Below are 12480 nucleotides of genomic sequence, written 5' to 3' on the forward strand. Positions count from 1 at the left end.
GGGTCAGTCACTTTCGGGACAATACTTTTATCATTTTTGGGCATAAAAAGTAATTACATTAATTTTTCTGGCTAACATGGCACCACAATATAATTCTCTAATGTACATCATGAACAAAAAGTGATTTTCTGATGACAGTTGCTGTCCCAATGTTCTGTCTTCAGGAGCGCACAGCTCTCCAGGCTTTTTACATTCCAGGTGGGCAGTATTCTCCTGATGATTGACAGTTCAATCCAGAGAAATGGCTGAGCTATTGGCACAAAATGTGCTGCAGCTGAGGCAGCTGTGAAGCATCGGAGGAGCTCAAGGGAATTGAAGCTTCAGAGCTTCACAGCTTCAGGGCAGCAAGTAAAGGCTCAATGGAAAAGAGCTTGCAAGTGCTGAACTCCTTGCCGAGTAAAACGGTCACTGCTGATAAACTGCAGAGGTGGCTGGTAACCTGATCAAGCTGCAGGGTCTGGGTGCAACAGCCAACTCTGTACCCACTAGAGCCACCACCCTCTCCAAATCCAAGTATGAGATTAAATAATAAAATACCTGTTCTCCTTTGTCCCCAGAAGGTCCTGTGGAACCCTGCAAACAAATAATTACATCGTAACATAGGAAGGCTCAGGAAGTTTTTGTTTACTTCTACATTTGATCAAAAAAAATCAATCACTGTTACAATGTTAATCAAAAAGTAGACTAAAAAACCCCACTATGATTTACCTCCAAAGTGAGCAATAGTTTTTTTTGGAAAAAGTTCTTCATCATGACTCAGAAAAACAAAAAACAAAAGAATCCTTGCATCAACAACCCATCCGTTCAGAACATATTTTTTAAAATATTAAATCTTCCATGAAAAAAAATTTTTTACCAAAATTTTAAAAAATGGAAATCGGCTCAGGCACTGTCATTTTGAACTGATAGATTGGCAGAAGCACTAAAGATTCCATAACATTGTTTTTATGATCTACGTTGTAGAAGAAATATATTTTTTCCACTACTGTTGAAGTCTACAGACACTTAACAACCGGATAAGATGGACGATGTGAATCCTTCATTTTTCAGAAAATAAACAAAAAACATGTTACTTACTGTATAATAAATCTTCTCAATAAGAAAATGATATTTTGGTAGAAGCTATACACCATTTTCTATTATTTTACATTCGCAGATATTACTGCGTTTCCCCAAAAATAAGACCTACCCTGAAAAAAAGCCCTAGTATAATTTTTTGGGATTTATGGAGTATGCTTGAAATGGTAACCCTACTCCAAAAATAAGCCCTAGTTACAGTTTTCCATACGGTACATAAGTATCATGTAACTACAGTATAGGTAATGTATTCGGTGGTATAAATTGTGGCACCCTGGAAACTTTTTTACAGAACCATAAATGTGGCTCTAAATCAAATTATTCACATATTATGTACTGTATAGGCATGAATTAATTATATATCTTTATTCCTTGTATCAAATATCACAAAAGGTTGAAAACAAGAGAAGTACTCCGGATTGTAGTTCATGGGGAAAAAAAAAAATAAGACGACCCCAGAAAATAAGCCCAAACCCATCTTTTGGAGCAAAATAATAATGTATGACCCAGTCTTATTTTCTGGGAAAAAAGACTAGAATGCAATATGTGATAAGTAAGGGTCAGACATTGCCAAGCTACTTAGAGGTGGCACTAGGCATAGTCTTTCCTTCTGCAGGTGAGGTTTTTTTGCGTACTTTTTTGGTTCAATGCAGCCCAGCTTGTAAAATTTTGTAAACCAGTTGAATCTTCACAATATGAACCAGTAGCCCAAGAGTTTTATATCAAAAAACTTTCTGAAAAATATGACCACCAAAAAACAATACATTTTTATCAGAATCATCTTTAAAGCGTTACTTACCGGAGTACCATCAATTCCTATACCTGGTGGTCCACGGGATCCTGGTTGCCCGGGCAGGCCTGGAGAGCCTCTGTCTCCCTATAAAGAGCAAGCAATTAAGTCATCTGTTAGTTGTCCGTTTGATACTATACTGTATATATCTTGCGGCTGACGGAGATAGGGTCATGAGGTTATTCCAAACATGGACATTTATGGCAAACGCACGGGAGGTGGTGTCTGCACCCATCTCAAGAACATGGCGTGAGGGATCATCTCTTTATTCCAAGGACAAGGTCCACTTCTTTAGGGGATAAGATATGCCTTAAATGTCTTAGATGGGATCTCTATAAGTAACACTAATAAAATTCTTCATACTAATGGCAAAATAGAGAGGAAGTAGCTAAGCAGTGGGTCACACAACCCTTCTACGCAGAAGAATAGGTAGGGAGTGTTTGGTTTTACAAGGCCAAATTCTTTTCGTACAGGAAAAGTAAGAAAGCAAAGAAGGAAAGAAGCATCACACTTTCTTTTATGAACACCCAAGTGGTGAACTGGCTTAAAATTTTCCATAATTCTCAAACATGAAAACTTCACATTTGGTCATTAGTATCAATGCTCCATCCAGCAAGGCAGCACAAAAGCTCCGGGAGCAGTAACAGTATAGCGTGGTGCTATCGGCGGAGCTTAATGCCACATGATATTAGTTTTGTTTTGCAATTTAGCTACTGTAATTTATGAAAAACAAAATATATAAAGGGGTTGTCCATAGACATTACAAACCAAAAATAAATGTGGAATAAAGTGACCAGGTGCAGGCTAGACCACTGCTTCATAAGGAGCCTATTAGGAAATCAGACATTTTGAAAGATGTTCATTGATATTTAACCAGTTGGTCTCGCGAAGAACATGATGATTTTTTCACTGTCATCCTTTGAGAGAGTTCAGTGTTGGTTTCCATTCATAATGAGCAGATCCAATAAGAAGAACAATAATGATAATAATTTTTGATCTATAGCACCAACATATTATGCAACACCTTACAATTCAGAGGGGACTTGTACAGACAGTATCAGACATGACAGAGTCACACATAATTCTATAGTTTAAGCAAAAGGACTGAGGGATCTCTTCACGAGAGCTTACAATCTACAGGAAAGTAGGGGATTTACGAAAGGTAAGAAGTGTTTGCCTTGTATGGTCCAGCCATGGTCCAGTGATTTTCATAAATGTATCTTTACTAGAGATAGGCAGACTCATGGATGTTCTGGTCTGTCGGGTTCGTCCGAGCTTTAAGAAAAGGTTTGGTTCAGGCACCAGAACAGTACACAAACTTAATCCCAAACCCAGACCTCATTTAGGTGAATTTATTGGACCGAACATCTGGCAGTTCCCACGCTGTCATCTCTATGACAGGATGGGAAAACTGGCTCTGAGTGGTGCTAACCTTACGAAAGTCATCGCCAGTCACAGCCGCTGGGTGTCGCGGTTCCCACGCTGTCACACAGTGGACAGCGTGACAGCGTGTGAGCCAGCAACTGTGACTGGCAGTGAAAAGTTTACCACTAGTCAGGAGTTGGCTGATGACTACTACTCCCATCATCGTGCGCCTGGTCTCATGATAGCAGTGAGAGCAGGTGATGCTTATGAGAGTATTCACCAGCTGGCACCTGTGCATAGTAAGAAATATGACAGTGAGATATCTAATTAGTGCAGTGCGTGTGTAGCTTACTGAACATATTATTAGCCAATAAATAAAGAAAGAAATATAAAAATAGAATGTGGTCCACCATATTGTTAATAACCAGCAGAGGGAAAGCAGATAGATGTTGGATGGTAATATTCTGGGAAAGGGGCAATAAACATGAAGCTTCCCAGGATTTTAATATCAGCTCACAGCTGTTTGCATAGCCTTTACTGTTTATTAAAAAGGGGGCCCCTATTTTTTACTAACCAGCAAAGGTTAAGCAGACAGCTGCGGGCTGATATTAATAGGCTGGAAAGGGGCTATGCATATCGGCCCCCTCCCAGACTAATAACACCAGCCCTCAGCCGCCCCAGAAATGGCACATCCATTAGACACATCAATTCTGTAACGTAGACTTTGCTCTTAACCCTCTTGTGCTGATGTTTTGGCAAGAGGGTTAATGGTTTTGGGGTTCTGGCTCGCAGCAATAACGTGACAGTGAGAACGAGACTACAGAGGTTACGTGTGGTCAATTCTCACAGGTGTAATGTCATCGCCTATGAGAAATCACCTTGAATAAACACTGCAGTTTCATTCTCGTGGTCATGGCATTACTGACATGATTGCCCATTAGAAAATAGGTGAACAACATGGTACCTAGCTGGATATCATTGAATCTGCTGAGAATTATGGGTAAACCAGGGAATGTGTGGGAGTCTTTATTCAAATAAAATGATTTTTCCTGTGTGTGTGTATTTTTTTTTTTTTTTTTACTTTATATGAGGGTCTCTTATAGACACCTCTATTACTAATCTACAGACTTGATGGCAGTTGACATTTCAAAGCTGACATCAACAACAAAATATTACCCCACTTTCCAAAGCACCAGGGAAAGCAGGAATCGTTAAGGTTGAGTACTAGAATTAGCGCATCTAATGGATTTACCTATTCTGGCGTGGCTGCGGGCTGCTATTTTTAGGTTGGGGAAGGCCAGATATCATTGGGCTTTCCTTCCTTGGTATAACATCTTCCCAGTTGTATGCTATAGCTTGGCTGGCTATTAAAAATAGGGGGGAACCCCATACCATGTTTTAAAATTATTTATTGAAATCATTTTAAAAATTGTTGTGGGGCCTCTCTATTATTGATAACCAGGCAAGATAAACCAGACAGCTGTGGACTGCAGCCCGCAGCTGTCTGTTTTACCTGTACTTGTTATCAAAAATAAAGGGACCCCATGTCTTGTTTTTACATGGTTTATATGCCAATACTTGACATTGATGTGATGAGGCCGAAAGGAAAGCATGTTGATTGGCAAGCTTTGTTCGGCTGCCAATTCCAAACAGTAACATGGACTACTGTGAGAAGTCTTTATTCGGAGTCCCTGCACGGACACGTGGTGTCCATTACCGACCACAAACTTTATTGTTCGGTTCGCCCATAACTAGTCTTTATAATAAACAAGGATGTCAGGATACACATTGCTACTGAGTGTATGGAAAATGTGGTAAAAGATGATAAAAAGGGATGAGATTCTAAGGAAAATTTAGGAAAGGCAAACAGGGAATAGTTAGATTAATGAGGTGAGGTGCTCTTCTCAAGCATCTATCTCTATTCTCCACATGCACCGCCTCCTCCCGCTTGATTGAGAGTTCTTTAAGTTGAAGTCACACAGCAAAGGAGCTGTCAGTCAAGTAGGGGAAGGTGGCACTTGGAAGAGAATAGAGCAAGAGAGATAGAGGCTTGGAAGTGCTTTTATGTGTTCAAAGCACTTCAGCATCATTTGCATATTGATTGAAACACCGATTTCTCCATAACAGATAAACAGACGGGCTAGCTAAAGGTATGGATGGACTTATGTATTTCTGCATGAGCTTCACGTGTGTATAAATAGTTTGGGGGTGAAATCCAGCTGAAACATTCACTTTAAAACAGTCTTAAGTTACGATATGTGGCCTTTTGCCCATTTTGGGCTGTGTTTTTTTTTTGTCTCAAGAGGAACAATTTTTCATTTTTATTTGGACATGATGGGATTATCTGCATTACGTTTTTCTGGTGCATTTCCTAGGATATTGCAGACTTCTAGTGTACACCATTGCCATCATCTCATAACAAAATGATTTTAATTTTTTTAAATGAAATTTTGGCACCTAAAAACTCTGCGTAAAAACTTTAATTAGATTTCTGGTTCTCTTTTGTGACTCATTTAATACCAATTTGTTTCACTCAGCATAATGAAAAAGCAATGCTTCTCACAGCTGAAGAAAGCCTGGCAGGCTTCAGATTAGACACCAGCCAAAAACCCTTGGAATTGGTCCATAAAATAATATTCAGTCAATGGGCGTACATGTAGCCAGAATATTAACAAGAAATGCAGAATTCTAGATGGCAAAAACAATAGCAGTCATACACTGCACATGGGACAAAATATTTTTATACAGAGCCAGAGCCAGGACAGCTATCCCGATGATTAAGGAATACAACAAGAACCTGATAAAGGGTATTTCAGTCTTCAAAAATGTTCACCTATCCACAGAATAAGCGATTATTTTTAGATTGACTTGGATCCCACCACAAAATCCCTCGGGATCACCAGAACTGTGCACTTTTCAGAACCAGTGAAGAACTGGGACCCCAGAAGTGAGATCCACACTGATCATCTAATTATTATACTCTATCCAGTGGATAAGTGTTGATTTTTTGTATCCTGGAATACCCCTTTAAAAAACTGGGCCCAACTAAATTCAGTTGTGCAGATCACTACATGGGCTCAGGAAAACTTTGCCAGTGATCAACGGTCATCATGTAATCCCCAAATGTACTGTAAGTTAAAGCTATATCATGCAAAGAAGCCATATATCAGCACGATCCAGAAACGTTGTTGTCTTCTCTGGGTCAAAGGTCATTTATTATGGACTGAGGCAAAATGGAAAATTGTTCTTTGGTTGGATGAATCAAAATGTGACATTCTTCATGGAAATCACAGACACAGTGTCCTGCGGAGAGAGACCATCCAGATTGTTATGAAGCAGAGGGACCATTCAGCTTGTTATCAAGGCGAGGGACCACCCAGCTTGTTATCAGGCAGAGGGACCATCCAGCTTGTTATGAAGCAGAGGGACCATTCAGCTTGTTATCAAGGTGAGGGACCACCCAGCTTGTTATCAGGCAGAGGGACCATCCAGCTTGTTATCAGGCAGAGGGACCATCCAGCTTGTTATGAAGCAGAGGGACCACCCAGCTTGTTATCAAGGAGTGGGACCATCCAGCTTGTTATCAGGCAGAGGGACCATCCAGCTTGTTATGAAGCAGAGGGACCATTCAGCTTGTTATCAAGGCGAGGGACCACCCATCTTGTTATCAGGCAGAGGGACCATCCAGCTTGTTATGAAGCAGAGGGACCACCCAGCTTGTTATCAAGGAGTGGGACCATCCAGCTTGTTATCAGGCAGAGGGACCATCCAGCTTGTTATCAAGGAGAGGGACCATCCATCATGTTATCAGATTAGAATTATGCATCTCTGAGCTCTATTAGTGCCTATTGTATGAGCAGCTTACACATGGAAGGCTCTATCAATGATGACCACATACTGCATTCATCACACTGCGCAAAAGAAGAGTTTGAGTGATGGATGGCCACCTGCAGTCCGGACTTTTCACCAGTAGAAAACATTTGAAATGAAAAATCCATCAATGACCCAGAACTTCGGAGCAACGAGAATACGAAAGCAGACAAGAATGGGACAACGTTCCTCTCCCAAAACTCCAGTAATTGTCTCCTCACCTCCCCGATGTTTACAGACTTGTAAAAAGAAAGGATGCTACACAATAGTGGACAAGGCCCAGGTACAGTGGTGGACATGACCCAGTCACAATTTTTTTTCGACATGTGTCACTACCATTGTATTCTAAATTAGCAAATGTATTTCAAATAAAATGAAAAATTTCCAAAGTTAAACTTCTGGTGTGTTCTATGTTCTGCTGTCAATAAGATATGGCAATAAGAGATTCCCCGATTATTGCATTCCTCTTTCCTTTGCATTTTATACAACGGACCAAAGTTTGGGGAATTGGGGTTGTGCCACAGATTTGCATTTACCGCCTTGCATATGATCTAAAAATTGGAATAAGCCAATTTGGGTTTATGACAACCGGTATCACCTCAAATATTACTTTTAAAGGGGTTGTTGTCACCTAACTTTTTAATTCTATTCAAAGGTCTATACAGTAACTATATATTGTTTGCTTACGCAGGGATAGCTGTCATTGTGAATGAATCCCGCACCTCAACTCACTTTAGTTTTCCCTCGAGTCTTTCATGCGTTTTTTTATGCATGCGTTTTTGTCTCTTTTTGGTATGTTAGATTAGATGTGCAAAGATTTAGATAGATAAATATATGGATGGATGGATGTCAATGTCGCTGGCTCCTGCTGTGCTCAGCAGGACCCTGCTTCTCTGATGAGAGTTGTAGTCACTACCCAGCGCCCGTGAATAGCAGATTCAAGGAACGTGGGCTACATCGGAGCTTCGTGGGAACATTTTGGGCAATAAATTGGTGAATGAGGGACTGTCTCGTTTTTACTTTTTTTATTTTTCATTTTCTGTTTTACAGATATCTTTTTTCTGGACTACTTCGGATTCGTTGGATCGCTTTAGACCTGCATTGGATTTTTTATGCTCCAAAAATTGTTGAACGAGGGAAAGTGTGGGGAAGACTTTATTCAAATAAAGTGCTTTTTTTTTTCTGTTTTTAATTTTGTTTACTGGGTTAATAATTGGGGAGACTGATTTACACCTATCAATTACTAACCCTAGGGGTTCATGAATGCTGTGTTTTTAGACAAATCACAACGGTCATCAACCCCAATTACCATTACCCCAATTGCCACCACACCAGGGCAATCGGAAAGAGCAGTAAGAGCGCCAGAGTTGACGCATCTCATGTGATGCGCCAAATCTGGGGTGGTCGCATGCTTGCATTTTATGACTGGGAAGGGCCCAATAGCCACGGAACTTTCCGGCCTGATAATATACGCTCACAGCTGTCTGTTTTACCTTGGCTGGTTACCAAAAATAGTTAAACCGGATAAAGGAAACAGTCGAGTCCTAAAAAGTTTATTGAAGTGTTATCAAGCTATGAATTTCAGGCTCAATCTGGTCCATTTATTGGTCTGGGCACCTGGTGTTAAGTATGATGAATGGCCCAGGCCTGAAATGCGTAGATTAATAATGTCTCTGGTCCAGTGCAGTTCTTTATTCGATGGTAAAGTAGTGCACGACAGGAATAAAGAATTTTATTGAAAAGTGAAAAGAAAGAATAAGAAAAAGGGCTAAATGCCCTTTATTCTGTTCTGAACTTTTACTCCATCACTAAAGAAGAAAAGTCTAACACAATTAGAAAGAAACTGCAGAAAATCGCGAGGATTGATTGAACCTCTGAAATGACGGCGCATTCGCTCCACCATCTTATTCTTGGATAACGAACACAAAGTCACTTTATGTAAATCTCTGCAACGCATTCCCCATTGAGTCATCTTTCAAAATCAGTAAACCTTGAAGAACACTTCACAAGAAAAGATTTTTCGCTGTTTCACATCCATCAGATGAAAAAAATAATAATTTGAATTTAAACTGCTAAGGAAATTGTGTTTGAGACTTCCTATGGGGATTTAGTAAAGTTCTAATTCATCATATTAGTTTCTCTTGATATCGATTACTGGCAGCCTTGTAGACTAAGTCAAGGAACGAACGCGTTACAATAATTCTTAAAGGAGCGGTAAAGGTAAAAATAGGAAGTATAAAAAGTTACTATTGTAATAAAAGCAATAGCACCAAGGGGCTGGGGCTTTGGTCGGCGCTTTTACTGTATATAGTTTCTTTATTTTTGCTATGTAAAGCAGTCTATACAAGAGAAGATAGTATTCTAATACAGATGGATCTAGATAAGTTGGAGACTTGGGCCGAAAGGCGGCAGATGCGGTTTATCAATGATAAATGTAAGGTTATACACATGGGAAGAAGGAATCAATATCACCATTACACTCTGAACGGAAAACCACTGGGTAAATCTGACATGGAGAAGGACTTGGGGATCCTAGTTAATGATAAACTTACCTGGAGCAGCCAGTTCCAGGCAGCAGCTGCCAAGGCAAACAGGATCATGGGGTGCATTAATAGAGGTCTGGATACACATGATGAGAGCATTATACTGCCTCTGTACAAATCCCTGGTTAGACCGCACATGGAGCACTGTGTACAGTTTTGGGCACCGGTGCTCAGGAAGGATATAATGGAACTAGAGCGAGTACAAAGGATGGCAACAAATGATATGATACCTCTACATACAGTAGAAATTACGGGATATACTATTAACAATAATTGATTCCACAGTTCACCTCCTCCTCCTCCCATCACATGGGCCCAGATTAGAGCATGCTTATATAACACTGCTATGTAAACAAATAGGGTTCCTAACCAAAACCATCTAGGTAGCGTCGATAGCCTTTCTTCACGTGCAAGCACCTTGGAGTCATTGGGACACGTTCTGATTATGCACATAGTCCAAGAAAACAGTCACAGGAAAAAGAAATAAGAAGTACAAGGGAGAAGACGGAAAACAGAAGGAAGGTGAAGTCAGCAAACTTATGAACATTGTTATAACACTGTGTGTAAATCCACTTCCAGTCTCACAAGGGAACGCCCTGGAACACCCCTTGTAAAAGCAGATCTGCCATTTGCAGGTGAAGTTTGCACACACCATGCCCCTTTTTGGGCCAAGACATCCCCATAATTGTTGTGATAGCTTATGAAAATCTGATCAGTCCGAGTAAATCCAGAAACCTTACTTTGGCAATGCTGGAGGCCCAAGGGGGACGGTCTTTGGTTTGGGGGTTAGTCGGTTGGACATTTTTCTGGGGACATTGTGGTCAGTAGAATCTTTGCATCTGATTGTCCGGTGGCCATTGTGAGTAGAACTTGGGCATTTTCATGTTGCAATTTCTGGCATTTTTCATTGGGCATTGCCACTAGTGTTGAGGTTCTCTGCTTGGTACTGCTACATGTCTTATGTCTCACCTGCACAAAGTTTCTTTCCAGACTCCTTTATTAAGTTCAGATATGACATGGTCAACCTTACCCCGTTTCAAAATCCTTCCAAATACTCACCAGTCCACGGATATTGCCATAAAAAATACTCCTGCTGTCCAATCCCCATTATGCCCCAGATCAATCATAAAATATCCAAAAAAAAAAATCAAAAAACGTGAACTACCTAAAGGTTTAACCAAGTGTTGAGTTTCGTGAACTTTTCCAGTTCATTAAGAAATTAAGAAGTTTTTATTGAGCATCGAGAACATTATACGCATAGGTCAGAAGAAGTCCCGTGCTGCTTCTGACGGCCAAGTAACTAAATACCATTTTAATGAAAGCCCCTGGGAGCAATTAAGGAAGAAAATGAATGTATTATACTGAACGCTAATTAGCCGCCAAGTCTTCTTGTCTTCTTCTTTTCCTTACTGGTGTCAGAAGAATAAATCATTTGGTGACTTTCAGTATATATCACACCTATTAATACTCCAGCCTGTAACTTTCTCCTTCCAAATTCTTTTTTTTTTTTCTATCTCATGGGAACAGTGTTTTTTAGTGCAGCCAGTGGATAAAATCCTCATGAGAGTCTTTGACCCAAGGGGGATTTAGCATGCATCTTTCATGCAGCTGCCTGGTGTCTCTGTTCTTTCGTGGAATATAAGGAGCTGTATTATCTATCATGAACATGAATTCCCAGCACGTTACTTAGTTTAGAGAAGTTTTAGAAGAGAAAATACTCTCGGGAAAATCAGAAGATTTAGTAGAGCATGGGTTGAAGGACAAGACAATATCCTCAAGAACACAAAATTCAGCTTTTGTTCACCCTGTAATTTTTAATCAATGGTAACACAGATAAGGATGACTTCTTGGTTCCTACCGGGCACCCAGTGTCCAGTGCTGAACTCCAAACAAGGACTATTTCTGAAAGTCAGTTTTACTTTCTGGGTTTGGTGCCAAATAAAGTTTGTTGAAAGCTGCAGCACAGCCAATCAACAAGATTTTAGGCTGTGGGCACTTCAGGAGTCATACAAAGTATTGGCATGGCTGTGATTGGCTGGGGCAACATGTGACTAGGCCGATATGAACGCCGGATCACACGTTGTCTGCCATTTTACTCGGATCTTGGTGCAGAGTGCCATACCAGCCCGGTGAGGCATGATCTGACAGCCTGGTGCACAGTGCCATAACAGTCTGGCATAGAGTGCCATAACAGCCTGGCATAGAGTGCCATAACAGCCTGGCATAGAGTGCCATAACAGCCTGGCGTAGAGTGCCATAACAGCCTGGCATAGAGTGCCATAACAGCCTGGCATAGAGTGCCATAACAGCCTGGCGCAGAGTGCCATAACAGCCTGGCGCAGAGTGCCAAAACAGCCTGGCGCAGAGTGCCAAAACAGCCTGGCGCAGATTGCCATAACAGCCTGGCACAGAGTGCCATAACAGCCTGGCGTAGAGTGCCATAACAGCCTGGCGTAGAGTGCCATAACAGCCTGGCGTAGAGTGCCATAACAGCCTGGCGCAGAGTGCCAAAACAGCCTGGCGTAGAGTGCCAAAACAGCCTGGCGTAGAGTGCCATAACAGCCTGGCGCAGAGTGCCAAAACAGCCTGGTGCAGAGTGCCATAACAGCCTGGCGTAGAGTGCCATAATAGCCTGGCACAGAGTGCCATAACAGCCTGGCGTAGAGTGCCATAACAGCCTGGCATAGAGTGCCATAACAGCCTGGCATAGAGTGCCATAACAGCCTGGCGCAGAGTGCCATAACAGCCTGGCGCAGAGTGCCAAAACAGCCTGGCGCAGAGTGCCAAAACAGCCTGGCGCAGAGTGCCATAACAGCCGCACAGAGTGCCATAACA

The 12480-nt window shown here is 41.2% G+C and overlaps 1 protein-coding gene across 1 annotated transcript in view; it reads right to left on the reverse strand.

Moving 5' to 3' along the window:
• COL22A1 (collagen type XXII alpha 1 chain) overlaps window positions 1-12480 on the reverse strand; it is a 608111-nt gene that overhangs the window by 75953 nt on the left and 519678 nt on the right. The window contains exons 41-42 of the mRNA XM_073590381.1: window positions 1877-1954; window positions 538-573 (exon numbers count right to left, since the gene is read on the reverse strand). Coding sequence (XP_073446482.1) covers window positions 538-573; window positions 1877-1954 — 114 coding nt within the window. The remainder of the gene's footprint in view (window positions 1-537; window positions 574-1876; window positions 1955-12480) is intronic.

This window comes from Dendrobates tinctorius, unplaced genomic scaffold (genome assembly GCF_039654945.1).
Source record: "Dendrobates tinctorius isolate UK_male_01 unplaced genomic scaffold, ASM3965494v1 ptg000116l, whole genome shotgun sequence".
Taxonomy (NCBI): domain Eukaryota; kingdom Metazoa; phylum Chordata; class Amphibia; order Anura; family Dendrobatidae; genus Dendrobates; species Dendrobates tinctorius.